General features: G+C 39.9%; 1 protein-coding gene across 8 annotated transcripts in view; it reads right to left on the bottom strand.

Annotated features, from left to right (window-relative positions):
• Window positions 1-20,316, bottom strand: part of Hydin (HYDIN axonemal central pair apparatus protein) — a 398,809-nt gene that overhangs the window by 154,707 nt on the left and 223,786 nt on the right. For all 8 annotated transcript variants that reach the window (XR_009225878.1, XR_009225879.1, XM_058575799.1 and 5 more), the window contains 5 exons: window positions 19,483-19,721; window positions 16,671-16,944; window positions 14,530-14,673; window positions 10,314-10,457; window positions 3,802-4,115 (listed from right to left, as the gene is read on the bottom strand). Coding sequence is in view for 6 of the 8 variants with exons in the window: in XM_058575799.1 (XP_058431782.1) it covers window positions 3,802-4,115; window positions 10,314-10,457; window positions 14,530-14,673; window positions 16,671-16,944; window positions 19,483-19,721 (1,115 nt within the window). In the remaining 2 variants the exon portion in view is untranslated. The remainder of the gene's footprint in view (window positions 1-3,801; window positions 4,116-10,313; window positions 10,458-14,529; window positions 14,674-16,670; window positions 16,945-19,482; window positions 19,722-20,316) is intronic.

Below are 20,316 nucleotides of genomic sequence, written 5' to 3'. Positions count from 1 at the left end.
GAATGTGGCATGTGGTGAGGAGAGAGCCAAGTGGGAAGGAACCCGAGAGGAACTCAGGCACCAGCACCTGCAAAGCCTGGTGGAATAGCATGCTGTTCTGTACCCGATTCTAAGAAGCCTGGGTACTCATTAAAGACTTAAATCAGGGCAGCCACATGCTTGTCACTTGATGTTTATGTGGAACACATTGGCCATGAATCACCTGGGAGGCATCCAACAGAAGACTTTGGGAATGTAGTGGACTTGGAACTCTAGCATGGGGTGGAGGTTAGATACACATTTGGAAGCCTCAGGAAGAGACTGACTAAAGCTACGGGGGCCAGTCAATCACTTGGAAGAGAAGAGGCCTAGTCCTGTGACTTCGGTGCAGTTGTTACTGACAGAGAGCTGAGAGGGAGAAGTCAAATGGATAAGAGGAAAAGCAGAGAAGATGGCATTCTACAAGTCAAGAAAGGAATCTGTGGGTCAACTGTGCTGAATGCTGCTGAGAGTTATCTTGTTGAAACCCACCCCCCCCCAAAACCTGACTCTTATTCTCTTGATTACAAGACTCACCACTGCCTCCAATGAACAATCTAAGTTCCTCTTGGAATTCCAGGGCTCTCACACAGTACTGCTAACACACCTCCTTTCCACACTCCTCTCCCACGATGTCTTCCAGACAAGGGAGTCTGAGGTCCCACCATGTGAATGGTGCTTGTGGCATTGTGGTTAGGTACCTGGAATTTGCTCTCTAGCATCCATTCTCTTGTCTGTCAGTGTTGGTTAGAGATCTACTCCCTCACACCTGCTGCAGTCTCAGAGCTCCAGGGGTCATCATCTGTAGCCCCTGGTGTGGAGCACGTGGCCAGGACAACAAGGATTAGTGCATCACCCTTCCAATTAGGGGTGGGGACAGGAAATGTGATTAAGTTGGTCTGATCAAAGTGAATCGCCTAGAAGTTCTGGGACAAATTACTTATGTTCTTTCTAGTGGTTCAGGGTTTGGAAAGACATGGCCCTAAGAGTGCCAGCAGTCATTTGGTGTCTATGAGAGGAAAGCGAGTCTGAGAATGAGATCAACCACCCACCAAAGCAAGTAGAGCTGAGAGACAGAGAACCTGGCTCTGATGATGATATTGTCAGAATGTGTTTTAGGCCAGGCCAGAAGCCAGGATGAAGCTGGGCTTTTGAGTTTGGGAATCAATGACTCTCTCCTTTTAATTTTCACTTAGGGTCAGGTTTTCTGTGATTTGAAACAAAATGAATCCATGAATTCTATATAACATGCACCTGCAGTTCTGTTCCTTAGAATGCTTTCCTTCCCCTCTGAAATATGTGACCATGACTCCTAAGCACACCCTTTACTGACTCTGCTTGGCAGGGTCACCACCTTCCTCAGAGCCTGGCATTGCAATGGGTCTACCATGGTCTCCACATCTGCTTCCCTCACTAGCCTCAGGACAGGGATCATGTGTTGTTCACCTTTTACATCCCTGATGCCTCACACAATATTAGTCCATAAGAGCTACTTATCAAATATTTTCTAAGTGACTCTCTGAGTGAATGAACAAGTGAATTATAAGCAGAGACTCAATATTAAGAGATAGGAAGATACTGAAGAAAAGAAAAAATAGTTCCTTAAATCGATGAAAAAAACAAGTATATCATCTTCAGTACTGGCCAAGTAAACTTCAAAATATCATTATTTTAATTATGGAAATGGTCTCTCAAAAAATGAAAAAAATAAATAAAGGATCTTCTTGCTCCCAGATGTAATAAACTCATTTAGCAGTGTTACATCAGAATAATTTCATGAAATCTGATATTTGAAGTGCATTAGGTCAGGTTGGCTGATTTTTTTTCCATAATTATTTAAAATGTTTGCCGTCTACAGAATTTCATTCCAACCCTAAACAGTCCATGGCATTTAATGAGCAGGCTCAGATGCTCAGGCCCAGGACTGGCTGCCAGCTTCAATGCTACAGTGGGTCATCATTAGATGTCTACGGAAGATATTCAGAGTAAGCCGGCGTTACCGTGGTAACAAGCACAGGAAAGAAAAGGGAGACTGTCATATATGAGATGAGGATTATGTACAGGAAACACTGACAAGCCACCAAGGAAACAGTACAGGGTCTCCTCAGTAATAGCCAAGCAACATCCACATGCAAAACAGTGAGCTGTCAAAAAAATGCAGTATGGAAATATATGAAGCCCATCAGTCCTGGTTCCCAACTAAGAAGAAAAGCAAGACTCACCACCTCCCATTATTTTATGACCCTTATGTGTCTACACATATAACAACTAGGAACCAGAACAGAAATCCACTGAAATATTCAGAACAGGCCATATGGAGCTCAGTGGGGCACATACTTAATGTATGGTCCTACTCAATCTGTATTTTGTGTTTGAAATGCTTATGACAATTCTAAAGGCAAACAAACAAACACACAATCAGAACTATATCAAATGAAAAAGATTCTTTAAAGCAAAGGAAAATATCTACAGAGCGAAAAGGCAACCTATAGAGTGGAAACAAACATTTACAAACTATAAACCTGGCAAGGGGTTAATCTCCAAAAAATATGTAAGGAACTCCTACAACTCAATAGGCAACTCAAATCCAAACCCAAATCTAAAAAACTAATTACCCAATTAAAAAAAACCTAAGAACTGAAATAGACATTTCTTTAGGAAGATACGTACACAGACAATAGGAATATATTAGACAATAGGTATATATTAAGAAATGCAGTGTCACTAATCATCAGGAAAATGCAAATCAAAAACAGGATGAGCTATACCTCATACCTGTTAGAGTGGTATTATCCACTGGGAAAAAAAGAGAACATACTTGTATACTAGTGTATACTATTGCTGGGAGGCAAAAGAGGGAAGTCACTAGGGAAAGTGGTATAGAGCTTTCTCAAAAAAATAAAAATATAACATAAGATCCTGCAACTCCCCTCTGGATATTTATGCAAAAGAACAGAAATCAGGATCTCAAAGGGATATTCACACTCGCCTGTTTATTATAGCAATATTCACAATAGCCAAGATGTTGAAACAACCTAAATGCCCATCAACAAACACATGGCCACATGAAATGTGGCATTTAGATACAATAGGATAGAATATCATTCAGTCTTTAAAGTGAAGGAATTTCTGCAATATATGGCAATAGGGGTAAACCTAGAGGATGCCATGTTCGGAGAAATAAGCCAGTTCCACAAAGGCAGATATTGAATGATTCTACTTATTTGAGTTATTTAAAATAGTCAAATCCATAAATGAAAGAGTGGAAGAATGATGGTTGCAGAGGCTGAGGGGAGAGGAAAATGGGCCTCAATAAGCAGAAGGCTTCAGTTAAGCAAGAGAAATAAGTTCTACAGATCTTCTGCATAACGTTGTACCTATAAGTAAATAAAACTGTATTGTACACTTAAAATATGTTAAGGGGTATATCTCATGTTAAGTGTTCTTATCCCAACCAAATAATAAGTTTAAAAAACTCTATACAGACTTTATTTTTAGTGATAAATTTCTCATGATCTAACCACTAGACTCAAAATGAAAACAGGCATATGGATATTGCTTTGCTAATATGGTGGTGACTGGGGCCTTCAAAGATGTTGTGTCTGCTTTTCCTGTTTGGAAATCTAGGATGGACCCTGACTTCAGACTCTTTGACACTTCTTTCAGTAATCAGTTGTCAGAGCTAAAAATATCCATGAAAGACCAGTTTGAAGAACACAGGAAACCCAGTGAGGAGCCTGAAAGAGAAAATGAACCGACAGTAGAGCTCTGGGATTTCTGTACCTTATCTTATTTTCCTCATCGTCCACAAGGAAGAACCAGCGGAACTTCACAACCAAGGGGCTGTAGTTGGTGACTGTAATGTAGCGGATGACCTCAGTGTCATTCAGGATACAGCCAAAATCCACCTCCATGGTCTCGAAGCTGAGGTTGGGGTAATGCACTTCTCCACGCAGGTTCAGGCTGTCCACCTGAGGGTGTTCCAGATACCTAATTGCCAGCACTTCTTCTGCAACCCAGTTGTTGAAATCATTTCTGTAGGTGGGATCGAATTTGACCAGCAGATGTTTTTCTTCATCAATGTCCAGTGTAATAGGCTAAAATCAAGATAATGGGGAATGACCAACTTTTGTACTATGAATTTCCAATATAATACATGAAACAGAACAACCAAGGTCATTTATATATTTACACAGATATACACATACATACATATTAGTGTATTTACACACACACACTCAGTATGTAATTAAATAGCCAGTTCTATGGTTCCCTCCAAAACTCATGTTGAGGTTTGATTGCCATTGGGGCAGTGCCAGGAGGTGGTACCTAGGGGGTGGAGTTCAGTTCCTGGGAGTGGAGCACTCAGTATAGATTAATACCTTTCTTGCAAGAGAGAGTCCTGCTGTCCCAGGATTGGATCCATTACTGGGAGAGTGCACTGTGATAAAGTGAGATTGCCTCTTGAATCCTCTCTTCCATACACACCTTCTTGCCCTTCTGCTTAGCACCACGAATTGAAGCAACACAGGGCCCTCACGGGTATCTTGCATTTGGACTCCCCAGATTCCAGAGCAGTGTGCCCAAATAAATGCAATGAATCTTTATTCTTTATCAATCACCCACTTTCACCTAATTCTGTTATACCAACGGAACACAGACTAAGACAGCTAGTAGAGTTACATACCTGCACATACACATCAGTTAAAAATGAAAGCAGAGAAAATTTGGAGAGGGATTATTTGGAGGAAAAGATTTTGATAAGAGTTGTGGGATTATAAGAATTGAGGGATTGTAAAGGGCCAAGTCTGCAAAGAATAACTATTGTGAAATATTCTTAACTGAAAATAAATTCAATTGTGAAATGCTCTTCCTAGACAAGTGGGAAAGTTCTTCTCTTAAGAAATTTTAAAAAGGCCTTTGAAAGGACTTGAGTGGAGGTTCTGTACAGAGTGACCCAGAAACTGTCAGATTAGCTAATTTAATTCCTTTCCAATGTGTGCAATCCTGACTCTTAAGCACAGTGTTATCCACTGTCCGATGTTTTCTATTCAATACTAGTTTTCTATTCTGTATTGGAGAAGCACAGAGTTTGTTTGGTAGGTTTTATTTTTCTTTTCTCTTTTTGATTCAGATCCCCAAGTGTTCCTTAATGTTCCTGTCTGCAGTAACACTTTCCCACAGAAAGGCTGGCCCAGAGTTGGCTTTTTCAAGGTATTGCTCAATTTCCACATTTAATTGTCACAAGAACCACCTCATGATTGGGCATCAAGGGCCCAAGGCATTGGGAAGAATGAACGTGTCCAGTACCCCTCACCTCTCCACTGGGCTCAAATGGTTCAGGTACTTAACTGTGCACTTTAGTGACATGATTAGATGGTTTCCAATTGATAAAGTCAATCACCTGATCCAACAATGAGAGAGAGGCCCAATCCCAAATGAAAGTCACACTGGACACCTGTCCTTTGATTTTACCACTGACATACATGGCTGGGCACACTTTTGAACCCATCCTTGTAAACTGTGACATCTATACACTTGGTAATGTAATAATGTTCAGTGTTTAAATATCTTTGGAAGATGGAAACTAAAATTTTTTACCCAATGGAATGATTTTGTTGTTTTATAGAAACATCTGTAAAATTTACATTTTATATATAAAAAAACAAAAATTAAATTAGAAATTCATCCAAAAGTTCACCATATATTGTTTCTCAGAGTTAATATTTGTAAAACGTTAATCCATACATGACATATGAATAATAGAATTTTATACAAATGGCATTATACTGTGATATTTTTATTAAAAATATATGTTTGAATTTTAAAAAAACGAAATATCTTTTTCTTATTCAAGGAATATTAATTTCCAAGATCAAGGACTCCAGAACCAAACTGCTTGCATCCAAATCCAGATCCTGCTACTTACTAGCTGTGTAGGCAAAGTATTGGGTCTTAGTTTCTCTGTCTGTAAGACGGGGGTAACAATAGTACCCACCACTTTTTAAGAGGATAGGAGGAGTCAATATAGATGTGAGGTGATTCAGCTACAGTGCAAATGATACGTAACTTTTAGTTATTACTATTATCCTTTTACAATCAAGAAAAAGATGGCTCAATGTTAAGTAGTTTTTATTGACTCCTGGCTATAAAAGGGGAGGGAATCAGCACACTTATGCTTTGTCTAACTCAATTTTTTTTGTTGTTGTTACAGTGAGTTTTAAAAAGCTGGGGTTGAAAACCTTCTGCCCTCAAATGCCAGCTGCCCAAGTTGTGTAATTTCAGTTAAATGGACTGAGAGCTTCCTATCAGTCTTCCTCATAGTTTTTTTTTTTTTTTTTTTTTTAAATCATCCCTCAAGACCTTATTTAATTCTTCTGGATGATTGTGTTTCATTGGCAAATTGTTTCTTCATCAAATTGGCTATTCCTCAATATGAATGCTTGTTCGATGATTCCTTGCATCCTGAGAGTGCCTGTTTGTTGAGTATTCTTAAAGGATTCTCTTAACTCATGGGCCAAACTTTCCCTCAAAATTCTTCAGTCATTGCTTCATTGTCATTTTGCATTGAGTTATTGAAGTCTGAGGTTAGTATAAAACATCTCTTTGATGTGTTGTTTTCTGTTTTGATGCCACAGAATTCCTTGGTTACCAATGAGTCCTGTGACTCTATTAAGATATTTTTCACTCTTGAATGTTCTATGTTATTTTGCCCCAGGCATTGGTTTTAAAAATCTTTAAAACACATTTCAGTTATATTTTGAATAAGAACAATGAAAAGCAAATCATTACTCTACCTTTACCCTCCTGTGAGGTTACCAAGCTTACAAATGTCTTGTCTATCTTTGTAGACATATTCTAGGGACATAAAAATCACATTTACATGTTTCCTCTTATCTTTTACACATATGAGAATATATTAGATACATTGTTCTGTATTTTACTTCTCTCACTGGGAGAGAAGGGAGCTGCTTCATTCTTTCTAGTAGCTGCATTTAATTCCATCACATAATTCTGCTGTCACTTAGTTAGCTAATCTCCCACTGAAGGATGTTGGCTCCTAATCTTTTACCTTTATGATCAATGTTGCAATAAATAAATACATGTCATCTCATATGTAGTGTCTGTAGTGTACATTCCTAAGTGTGGAATTACCAGATCAAAGGCATGGACATTTAAAATCTTGATACCTACTGCCATATTACCGTCCAGGGTACACTGCCCCACACTGTATGAGAACGTCTGTTTCCACATGCTTTCCCTAACACTGAGTACTACCCAAGTTTTGTTCTTTGCCAATCTGATGGGTTATAAATGTATTTATGGAATTTTAATTTATATTTCCTCAAATATGAATAAATTTGAGCATATTTTACATGCTTAAAAGTCATTTTAGAGGGACTAGGGGACTAGGGCTGTAGTTCAGTGGTAGAGTGCTTGCCTAGCATGTTTAAGGCCCTGAGTTCAATCCTCAGCACCACATACAAACAAATAAAGGTATAAAAAATACAACAACATTATTAAAAAATATTTTTTTAGAAAAGTCTTTTTAGAGCTGAGCACAGTAGTGCATGTCTGTAATCCCAGCAACTCAGTAGGCCAAGGCAGGAGGATTGAAAGTTAAAGCCAGCCTTAGCAACTTAGTGAGGCTCTAATCAACTTTGTGAGACCTTATCTCAAATTAAAAAAATAAAAAAGGGCTAGGGATGTGGCTCATTTGTTAAACACCCTGGGGTTCAATCTCTAGTGCCAAAAAGAAAAAAAAAAGCCACTTTATTTTTCTTTCTGTGAATCCTATGCTCATTTCCTTTGCCTATTTTTCTGATGAATTGATGTTTTTTTTTTCTTATTGATTTGTGAAAGCTCTTTTTTTTTAAAGTACACATGTGCTTTTATTAAGGTTATATGTACAAATAATATAAAAGGTGAAATTGTATTATAAGAAACTAGGTCCTGATCCACCCTGACATCTCAACAAGCCAGAGGCTCCAACTTATTAATTATGTCATCAAGTTGGTCTCCTGAACAGTTTCCTTGGACAGAGAGGAGATGATCAGGCTGTGGGTATATACCCCGGATACCAAAATGGGGAATGAGGGGTCTTCCTCTGGGGTACCAACACTGACAACACCAGAGGCATGAGACTTCCTCAAACATTTCCATCAATTTCTTTTTTTAAAATTTCATTCTTAATTGATTTATTTTTTAAAAACATGACAGCAGAATGCATTTTAATTCTTATTACACATATAGAGCACAATTTTTCATATCTCTGTTTAAAATATGGTTTACACCAATTTGTGTCTTCATACATGTACTTTGGATAATAAAGTCCATCACATTCCACCATCATTGCTAACCCCCTGCCCCCTCTCTTCCCCTCCCACTCCTCTGCCCTATCTAGAGTTTGTCTGTTCCTTCCATGCTCCCCCTCCCTACCCCACTATGAGTCAGTCACCTTATATCAGAGAAAATATTCGGCATTTGTCTTTTGGGATTGGCTTACTTCACTTAGCATTATCTTCTCTAACTCCAACTATTTACCTGCAAATGCCATGATTTTATTCTCTTTTATTGCTGAGTAATATTCCATTGTGTATATATTCCACATTTTTTTTTATCCATTCATCCACTGAAGGGCATTTAGGTTGGTCTTACAGTTTAGCTATTGTGAATTGTGCTGCTTGAACCAAGAATCAATAAATGGGATGGACTCAAACTAAAAAGTTTCTTCTCAGCAAAAGAAACAATCTGTGAGGTGAATAGAGAGCCAATATCTTAGGAGCAAATTTTTACCCCTCACAATCAGATAGAGCACTAATCTCTAGGGTATATAAAGAACTCAAAAAGCTAAGCACCAAAAAAAACAAATAACCCAATCAATAAATGGGACAAGGACTTAAACAGACATTTCTCAGAAGAGGATATACAATCAATCAACAAATATATGAAAAAATGTTCATAATCTCTTAAAATTAGAGAAATGCAAATCAAAACTACTCTAAGATATCATCTCACTCCAGTCAGAATGGCAGCTATTATGAAGACAAACAATAAGTGTTGGCAAGGATGTGGGGAAAAGGCACACTCATACACTGCTGGTGGGACTGCAAATTGGTGCAGCCAATACGGAAAGCAGGATGGAGATTCCTTGGAAATCTGGGAATGGAACCACCATTTGACCCAGCTATCCAGGACTTAAAAACAGCATAATACAGGGACACAGCCCCATCAATTTCTTAAAAAAACAAAACAAAACAATAACTATTTTCATCTTTTGAGTAAACGCCAGCTGTCCATACTTTCTGGGTGGTTCTGGTACACACAGAATCCCTCACGTTTCTGCACAAGTGTTGTTTTCTTCTCCTCTTGCTTAGGACTATTTCCTCTTTTCTGTCTCCTTCAGAGATGTTCGCTGGCTTCCCCCCTCATACTTGAACAAGACCCACTTATTCAAAGAATCCCTGGGGAGGAGCAGAGGAGGGTGCAGAGCAGCACAGCTCACAGCCTGGCACGAGCACTGTCTGGAGCACCCTCTCACCAAATGCCTGTCCTCACTCTCCCTGAAGATCCATCTCTCTGAGAGTGGCTGCTGCAAAATCTCCCAAACTCTCAAACTCCCTCTTCTGAGAGCTCCAGAGTGCCGCCTGCTCTGCCTTGTTCCCCCGCCCCCCGTCCATTCTCCACCAGCTGTCTCCTGGGAAGGGAGAGTGGAGCAAAATGGTGCGTGGGGGCTGTTTCCCCTTGGGTCCTCCTTTCCTACAGCTCTGCAGTGTCACTTGGCCATGGCCAACCCTTCTCACTGGTGTCCCCCTGTCCAGCAAAGGACCCTGGGGACTGTCTTGAAGGGCTGTTTAGAGAATGCTACCTCTTGTCCCAGAGGTGGCAGCAGTGAGCTCACAGCCTCCTCCATCAGCCTGGTTTGGATTTCTCAGTGTATGGACACAGGCTTGCTGGACTGGAGACTGGGCCTCGCTGTTTCCTCATTTTCTTGAGTATGGGGTTTTGGTTGGATTTGAAGGAGAACTAAAAGCTCTTTATTACCACTAGTAGGAAGTCATGGCTTTCTGTAGAATGGCTTCATTCTGGGAGGTGGGGAAGTTCTCACACCATTAATGATGGCGCTCCTGCTGACTGCTGTTGTAGTTTATTTATTTATTTTGTTTTCCATATTTTTTTCCTATTGGTTTCCCAGATCTTTTAAATTATTTTTTTCTGAACAAGTCAGGCAGTGTATCATTATTATTCTCTTCCTTTTCACACACACACAGCCCCCATCCCCACCCCATCGTTACCTCAGACGTTGTGGGCAACGGGGATTTATCAGTCTCACATATAAAGAAGGGTCTAGTTATTGAGAGCATCATGTTCACAGGCAGAGTGGAAATGTTCTTTATGGCCAAGGGCTGGTAATCAGCTTCCAAGGCACTGTTAGGTTTCTGGAAAAGGAAAAAAGAAGCAAACCAAGTTGTGGTTAGTATAACAAGCCTTTGGCAACAAAAGTTACACATTCATTGTTAACAAGCTTAGTGCTCTCCCCTTATGTATTTATGTTTCCCCTGGCAGAAATTTAGATAAATCATGTGGAATGTTACACAGTGGACTCCTGAAAGAGAGAACCTGCATAACCCAGAAAACAGGAATGAGATTTCTGACTCTTACTGCCCACCTGAAAATACCTGGAGAAGCTATGCTTCAGATATAACTATTACATAGAACTTTCCATAGCGTCATAAAGTAGTCTAACACACAAGTGATATCTTGTGAATCTAGATATCACTGTAGCAGCTAAACATTTTTCCCTTATGTAACACTTTTTCTATACTTAAAATACCCAATCTGCAAACATACTTATCTTGTTACATTGACAAATGCTTATAACTATTTCCTGTAAATTTTTCCTGATACCAACAGGACAGTTGATTTAGAAACATCTCCTCACTTTGTTAGTCTATAAGATATTTTATTTTAAGCCAGAGAAAGCATCTGAACTGGTTCTTAAGCTAGAAATTTCTGGTCAGACTGGATTGGTTCATTCAGATGTTAGGGTCACATTATTTCTCTTGTGCACTGGAAAGGGGGTCCTTTAGTATCAGCTGGAGGAGACCAGAAACCTGAACATCTGGCCTCCAAAGAGAACTTGCTTCCAACCATTCCTGGCTCTTCCTGTCACTCTAGCCTGTTTTGCCAGGCCTCTGTGATTTGACTTACCTTTTCTCCTTGTTCTAATTTTAGTTAAGTCCTGTTTTCATGCTGGGATCTGACTCCCTTTTCCAGTGTTTGTCCAGAAAAGTCTTCCTTCCACTGTGGTTCTTGGGTCCTCCAGCCTTGGGTGAGCCTGGGTGGCCAGCATATTCTGCCTCAAGTCTCCTTTCTCAATAGTACCCCATTACCTCCTCGTGTATGCCCCAGGTTATTTCAGGAGTACGGTCTGGCATTTACCATGTGAGGCCAGCTATTGATTCCTCCCCCTTTGGTGGTAACATGGGTAGCACATTGACTGCCTTTGCATTTGCAGGTTGTGTATCACCATTTAGAGGGGGTACGAAGCCACACATTTGGGCCTACTAGGTAACAGGCGGCATGGAGAACTGTCTACCCAGTGACCTTCCCTGAAGGCTGCTGTGTCACTGCAGATGGCTTTGAAGTGAAGAAGCCACACTTGGTTGGTTTTGGCAAGGGGCCATTCAGAGGTTAGTGATGAGAAGGAGCTGAAGCCATGAGAAGCTGGTCTATTTTAAAATGACCCCTTCTCTCTGGGCTGTTTGTCTCCCCGAAGATCAGCCGACAGAGTCTGCTGCTAGAACTTCATGAAGCAAACGGGGCTGAAAGTTTCAATTGACCTTTTCAATTCCACAGAGATGTGGTCTCGTCTCCGTGGCTTGTGAATGGTACAGTCATTATAAAGTAGATCAGACCTGAGGAAGCAGTCACAGAAAAGCCCTTTCCAGAGACGGGGCACGTATTATTATATTCTAAATCAGATGCCCTGCCTGGAGCTGACAACACAGAGGCAGAACAGATAATTGGGTGTTAGACAATTAAATCAGAATACCAAGACCTAACCGGTCCCCTTGCACACTCTGGTAATGAAGCCGCATTTCTTCCCCATTCCTGATATGGATTAAATCTGAGCAGGAAATGAACGATGAAAAATATGGTGGTAGGAAAAAATTTCAAGCTTCTGATGTTGGGGGAAGGAGAGAAGGATGAAAACAAACAGCAGGGGGCTGTGGCTCAATTCCCTTTTTAATTCAACAAGAAGTTACTGCAGTATTCCGAATATTTGCATATTTTAATATAAAACTCAAACAATAGACAATGAAGCAAAATATGCTACCCTTCCCCCTGCCAAAAGGCATAAGGATATCAAGAAAAGGAGCATTACTCACATTTTTTATGTTTATGGGCTGAGAAAAACCTCATAAGAAACTAAGCTGAATATTTAACATATAATGTCTTACGCAGAATAGTTATTCAATAAATATTCCCTGAATTCTCTCTGAATAGCTGCATTCAGAGAGAATTTGATGCCATCAAATTCAGGGCAGCTGTGGCCAATGAATATCTTTCTTGATTATTTACAAAGGAAGAATTTAACACAGAGCAGTGAAACTTAATAACTGCAGTAGGAATTCTCCTAGTATTTCTTTCTGCGTGGCTCATGGAGATTGTTAGCTTCATGTGTAGCTGGGCTGTCACCGAAAGCCTTATTTTGCTTCCTCAATGCCCACCTTCTCCCAAGTCTGCTAAGCCAGGGTCTTTGCTGGGTCTTTCCTGCCCTGTACATTGAAAGTGTCTAGTACACTCTCAAACTATTGTTGATTTGAACTGATTTACTACATCTCAACTCTCCTACTGGACCATGAGCTCCCCTTTTCATCTCCTAACACAGCACCTTATCCATGGTGGTGCTCAATAGATTTTTATTTTAATGAACAATATATCCATTATCAGAATAGCTGGTCTTGAACACCCTCCTGCAATTCTCCAGGTAATGAAAGGAACCCAAGGTGCATTCCTCCACCTTGGTTAGGCACTGACTGGTTAGGCACTGCCATCCCCAGCACTTTTGTATGATAGTGTAGACACTCAGGGGGTCGATGGCTTCCTTAATGCCTGGTCTTCCCAGTAGTCTGTGAGCATCACAAGGGAAGGACGATTCTCATTGCTGTCTATCTAGCTCCTGACAAAGAGTCCAATACATGAAAGACCTGTTAACAATTCTGCTCAGCTGACAGCATGACTATCTCAATGAATAAATATCACCGTGTCACTCTCCTCCCCGAAGCCCTCCCATGGCATGCCTCTCAGGTGCCACACACACTTGGCCCCTGCCTTCCCTCCAGAGATCTCCCACCATTCTTGGCATCTTCTCTGTCCATGGGGGGGCCTTTCAGTTCCTCATCTCACCAGGCCTTTTCCTAGCTCAGGCCCTTTTCATGACTTGTCCCCTCTGCCTATAACTCTTTCCCCCTTCCTCGTCACCAGATGAACTTCTAGTTTTACTTCAAGTCTCAACTTGAGGCACTGTGCCCACATGGACAAATAATGGACAGATAAGCCCATGTCTCCCACTCTATTCTCATGGCACCACACAACTCTTCTTCATCGAAATGTTTATAACAATTACATTTTGCTAATTCATTTACAGTCTATGACCTTGACAAGTCTCTTAGCTTTGATGATGTTGTCTTGTTCACCAGACTTTCAGCACTAGCGCAGTCCCTGACTCAGAAGCGACATTTCATACATGCCTGTTTTCAGTAGTAAATAATTCTAGAATGGAAACTTATCTAGGAGTAGATCAAGTCTACTGTGATGACTCATCCACTCCTTCACCAACTGGACCCCTGCCCTGGGCAGCAGCCATTCCCCTCACACACCTGGCCCCTGACTCTCCCATTTATTGCCTGACCTTAATGGCTATACAAAGTCACAGACACACATAGCCATATAAATTGAAGAGACTGAATCATATAATTTGATTGTTCTTCAGCAGTGTTAGGTAGTCTACATAGTTTAATTTTTATGAGAATAATAACAGAGTCTACTGCATAGGGGTTTTGTGAGAGATAATTTGGAAAATGCAAATAATGAACATGACTCAAGGCCCAGCCATTCTAATCAATAAGTGGTATCTATTCTTACTGATTATTATAATTATGGATAATTATATTCCAACCCTTTCTCGACTGTGATATTCATTTTACCTAAAGTAAAATGAACATTCATTCAATAGAAAAGCATTCTCAGTGCACCGGAATGCCCCTTCACTCTAGTCTTCCACATCAGGAATGAAGGAAATAGAATTTTCATTGCAAAGGATTGCATTGCAGGTTTAGATTCAGAATTTTTAGTTGAAGACATACTGGCTTCTGAAGCTTAAAAAATATTGGCTGGGTAATGGCTGTGACAGGATTCCAGTTAATTTAGCTTCCAAAATGAAAATGTGAACATGTTGATGCCCCAGTCAGAGCATCTGACCCTCCCTAGCACAGCCCAACTGACCTTCTCTAGTCGGTATAGGAGCTGCTTGGTGGAGAGCTGGATAAGAGGTGCTATAAATTCACAGATGACAGTCACGGTCATCACCAAGCTCTTGCCCTTCTGGGCCCCAATGATGGCATGGCACACCAGCTTTTCTTTGACTATCTGCAGACGAGATACACCAGCATTTTCAAAAGAACTGTTAACTCAGAAAACTTAATGACCCATCAGGAGCAAACTGATTCCAAATTACTTGCCCAAGGACATGAGGGAAGAGCACATTTCCTTGAATAGTGCATTTTAGGGATTGCTCTCTGTCACACAATTATGTTCTGGTTGGTTAAATATGGCTTTGATGAGTTGTTTATTTTTGACTACCCCTTAGGACACAATTTACATACATACATATTATTATTATGCAACAGGAGATGTTTTATGGGCTGTGTGTCTAAAACAGATAAAAAAATACTTCATAGGCAGCAACTTAGTGAAGCCCTAAGAAACTCAGTGAGACCTTATCTCTAAAAAAAAATATTAAAAAGGCTGGGGATGTGACTCAGTGGTTAAGCACCTCTGGGTTCAATCCCCAGTACCAAAAAAATAAAAAATAAAAAAATATTAAAATCCCTCATAGAGCTTATAGTTCAATGGTAGTTATAAGATTTCTTATCAAACTAGTTGGAAACTGTGGTTGGATTAATTTTGCCTTTCAGACTTACGTATTTAAAAATTATGTATTTAGAAATGAACATTTCTTTGGAACCAAGGTGTCCCAATTTTTATAAAGTAAAAGGGAACAAAATTGAATTTCTATCATGAATAGTTTGTACCAAAGAGTGAATTCAACTACATGGCATGATTTGGAAGTTCTTAGTAAATCTTAAACTGAATTTAGTCCTCCAGTAGCTCAGATGTAATCCCTTTAAAAGCATAAAAACTCTTGATAGTCCCGTTATAAATGTGCTCCTGCTATAGACAGTGAGTGTCTTGAGATAAGCGGCTGTGTTCTACTCATGTTTTGCATCCTCAGTGCCCCGCACAGTGTTTGCCACATGGCACATATTCTAAAAGTTGGCAGGAATCCCAAGTGACAGAGAAAGGGAGTACATTATAGACTCTGTAATGAAAGATAACTTTTTTTTCTTTTTGCATTGAGGATGTATTCTACCTGAAAATGCTCTCTGAAAAAATAATGTAAATGCAATAAAATGAAACATGTGACCCCAGCAATGGACCAATCACAGACCAGCTTTGTCATCTTGTCTCTGGGAGACAAATTTCTTATTGCTTCCTATTTCATTAGGAGAAAATTCAGTATCACCTCCTACTATGGTGACACAAGCAGGAACTTAAGCAAGCATAGTTTCTCACTCATAAAATCTGCATTTGTAGGACAGGAGAACCTTTTTTCCCAGTGTTGGGGAATGAACCCAGGGCCTTGTGAATCCTGGGCAAGTGCTCTATTATTGAGCTACATCTCCAGCCTGGGAGAAACACTAATGTGACTTCAAAATCCTTTCTTTTAAGTTTTTGGTGGTTTCTAAACTCCCTGAGGGGACGTAATAAAAAGACACATGGTTTGGAATTGCTTAAATGTTTTAAGCTGAATGTATGGTGATAATGTAAATAAGAGTAAAAACACCTGAGCTGCTGAAAATAAACATGGCTGTTTCATTGACATATAAACTATTATGTTTCAAATGTGATGCTGTTACAGTCAGACAGGAAGGGAAAAAGCCAGGGGTGTTGTCATACCTGGATAGAAGAGGCATCCCAGAGTAGCTATAAAAATATTCTTTTTTGAATAAATGTTAAATTAATACTGCTGTGTTAATAGGAAAAAACTGCCTTGACTGAAAACTGATGTTCCTGTATCAAAGATTTGCTGGCTCTTCACTGTTTACCTGGGAAGGAGAACCTGCTTTAAATGGTCCTTTGAGTTTAGGTTCATGGTAGCTATAGAAACAAGCAGAAAATGGAGCAGAGCTAAACCTTGAAAGCAGTGGATGCTGCCTTGGTAAGCAACTCAGTGCTATATACGATCCTTGAGAAACCATGTCCTTTTTCAGATAAATGTCAAGGGACTCTCCTAAGAAATAGATACAATACAGCAAAGGTTTATTTAGGAGAAAAAATAGCTTCTGAATGTTCTGTCCCCTTACCCTGGGAGTAGCAGAATAGCCTTCAAGTATCACATCTATTGTCTGGCCTGGGTAGAGCTCCATCCGGACAGGGTGGATCTGAAACACGGGGCTTCCTAGATCCCTGGGCTCCTGGGAGTCCTTGGGCTGGGGACGACCACCAGCATGTCTCTTCTTAATCTGTGCCTTCTTGTACAGCTTCTCCTGGGGACGGAAATCATCACTCATCCAGAACAACTGTTGGATCCGACGTCCCTTATTAGTCAACTTGAAGTGGTAATAGTGGGTATCCAGGCTGGAAAAGAGGTAGGTGTTGAGAAGGTTCCATTTAGGGACCTTATGCTCAGTTCTATACCCTTGGGATTAACTCCTCCAGAAGTACTTAAAAAGTAAGAAGAAAATAAGACCTCCCTTTTAAATTAAATATAGGACACTACTAGGAGCGATCACAGTGATGGAGCAAGGTGGTATGTACTAAAAGGCCCCCGGATTTCGAGTTGGGAACCTTATCTGGTCCCAGAGTTGCAACCATTAGGTGTGGGGCTGTGGGGAAGTGGCCCCATCCACCCCCAGTCTTCCATAGCAAGCCAAGCAAACCACAGGGCACGCGGACACAGTTCATGTGGAAAGCACTCTAAATAACGAGAAATGGTTATGAGGAGTAAAGGAAAGTGAAATACTGACTGAAGGAGAAGCATATTTCAAAATGTGCTGGGGAAATTTCCACTGAGTGAGTGAAGAGTCTTGTGCTGGTGGCTCATGTTGAGAGCACTTTGAGGAGGAGCAACGCATATTCCTTAGGCCTTAGCAGAGGTCAGGGGGAAATGGATGAAAGTGGGCCAGCACACCCTCTAGACTGGGCATTCTCCTCAGACTAATTCACTTTCAATAAGCTTCTTTCTCCTCCCTCCCTCCCTCCCTCCCTCCCTTCCTTCCTTTATCTATTCCACAAATACTTTTTAAGGATCTCCTGACTGCCTGGCTCTATGTAGAGACTGGGATTTCTAAAATCTTAGTGGTGATTCAAACGTGTTTTGTTTGAGATTTTTAAAAACTGATGTATAGGCTTCTTTTCTTTTTTTCAGGGAAAAAATCTTATCTCAAGACTGCTTTTATTCTTTACATTTTTATTAGGCTTGGAGATTTCATCCTGTCTGCTCCTAGGGAATGACATCATGTCTAATTAGTAAGTTGAAGCAGCAAATAAATAATCAGAAGAAATATTTACCAGTTGTCAGGTAAAAACACTTCTCTCTCAATATGTATCTACAGGATATGCCCAATGGAATATCTTTTCCTGGAAGTTTAACTTTGTGGACAATGGTATAATATGTAATATATACTGTTTATAAACTAGATAGGGCATCTGTTAGTTTTTACAATATATCTTTCAATAATCATAGAAACACAGACTCATAAGTATGTTAGCTCTTATTTTATAAAGAAATAGAACATCTGAAAATTTGAGAGAATTTCCCCCAAAATTGCAATTAGAAAGGGGAGCATATGAGTATGTTATTAGATCAGGGGTTGGCCAACATTTTCTGTAAAGGGCTGAATAATAATCATAATATTTTAGGCTTTTGAGACCACATGGTCTCTGTCACAACTACTCAACTCCTATAGTGTAAAAGCCAGGGACATAGTGGTTGTGCCAATAAATATAAATATACTTTATTTATAGAAGCAGGCAGTGGGCTGCAGTTTACCCTTCTTATTTTTGAGGATTCTTTTGGCAATTGCTGGCATGATTTTATGTCAAAAAAGAATAACAATAGTGTTTGGGCAGAGGGGAAATCAGCAGCTAACAACTACAGTTTGCTTGTATATTCATAGTGAATGGTTAGCTAACCCTCCAATTCCAGGCAAGTGTTGGAATATCCTTTGGGGGCTATTCGACACTATTTGTAGATTAAGAAGAACATGTAATTAGATCTAGTTTGCAATACATTGTTTTCTGTAATTAGATTTGGGTGTACTTGAAGGAATTTAAAAACAGAAGCACGAGATTGCAGTGACAAAATTCCCTAGCTTATGGACAATAAGCAGAGAGGGAGATTTTTATATCTACTTGACTCAAAAAATATAACTGTTCACAGTAAAGTGTTCTCAGTAATACAACAGACAGGTGCCAGCCCCAGGAGTCAAGTACTGATAAACGCATGCTTCCCTCAAGGAACCAGGAATAAATCCCCACACATACCCTCTGTCCTAAGCATTCAAACTCATACTTTTTATGCCCATACTAGATTGTACACTTGAAGGTATCTACACTTTACCATCTTTTATCTAGATATTTAGACCCTCTAGCTTTTCAAGTCAATTGTAGCCATCTCAATTGTTGGCACTATAGTGGGGAGGCAAGTAGAAATAATGCCAAAAAACTACTAGCTTTGTAAGACCTGATACAATATATTTGTAATAACTTTTTTTTTTACTTCCTAGATCCTAGATATACTCTATTTAGGTTACCACTAAGATGCATCTGTATGGAGAAGAATTAGTGATATATTGGAATCAAAGAGGAGAAATCATGGTTGAGAGTCCAATTCATCACAGAGAAGTTCCCTGTAAGTTTGAGAGAAAGTGCACTTCCTCCAAATGATCCCCTTCTCTGGGGTAGAGTGACATAGCTTAGAGAGTGTAACCAACCTATGACTAGGAAACACCTTCTTGTGGCCGAGGTAGCCTACAGGATGGGGGAAAGTGAGGATGGTACACAAGAGGGACTGAGGAGGCCAGTTCTATTTGCCAGTTTTCTAAAGCAGGGGTGATGTCCAGCTTCCGTAACATATGTGATATCTATAAAAACCGGTCCATGATATCTCCCTACCTAAAGTGCGCTCCCAGGTCGAGTTCTGGAGCAAAGGGCTTATCTGAAACAATGGTAGAACCAATTCCTGAAGCCTGGACAGGAATCCGAAACGTGTTGCTATTTTCAACTTCCAAAATGACTGTGTCTTTGAACGTCAGAATGTCATTCAGGTTGGCAGTCAATGTCAGTGGAAAATCTCCTTCTGCAGGAACTGTGCCTTCATTGGGTTCAATGGTCCAAAGGGACTTTTCGTGTGCCTGCAACACAAGACTACAAGTTAACAGGGAAGATATTCTTGGCTTTTCATTCTGCACATGTCAAAGCCCTCTGTACTTCAAATGGCTGGTACCACAGAATTCAACATCAGAGACAAACATTATTTTTTTTTTTCTGAAATCAAAGCAGCTGTATGTTTGTTGGCTTTTCTTTTTTCAAAAAGCAATCTGATTCTGAGGAGTAAACCTCCGATTCTACTTTTGAATGCTCTGTGAAGATTCTTTACATCTCTTTCCCATGATGACAACCCAGTTCACTAACAAGCTTACACTAATTATCTGCTCTAATCTCCAAATTCTGGGATAGTAACAGATTTTTATGGAATTTGGAATTTTAAAAGAAATGTTTTCAAATGCAAAGCTTCTAGTATTATAGTGAAGATGGACAGCTTTTATTAATAAGCAGGATATAGGAAGTCACTTTGATTTCTTCTACTTCATAATAATTTAATAGAATGTCAATGACTAAAATCCCAAAGAATTTGAAGTATATGGTGTGACTGAATTATGCAGTTGGAAGTGACTTCTACCAACTCATTCCCTTTAACTGCTTAAATCTTCCAAGCTCACTCCTCTT

The sequence above is a fragment of the Marmota monax genome, unplaced genomic scaffold (assembly GCF_021218885.2).
Source record: "Marmota monax isolate L192 unplaced genomic scaffold, Marmota_monax_Labrador192_F-V1.1 WCK01_AAM20220418_F8-fsc00024, whole genome shotgun sequence".
Taxonomy (NCBI): domain Eukaryota; kingdom Metazoa; phylum Chordata; class Mammalia; order Rodentia; family Sciuridae; genus Marmota; species Marmota monax.
Note: the sequence above shows the minus strand (reverse complement) of the source record. Positions and strands in the feature narration are given on the sequence as shown.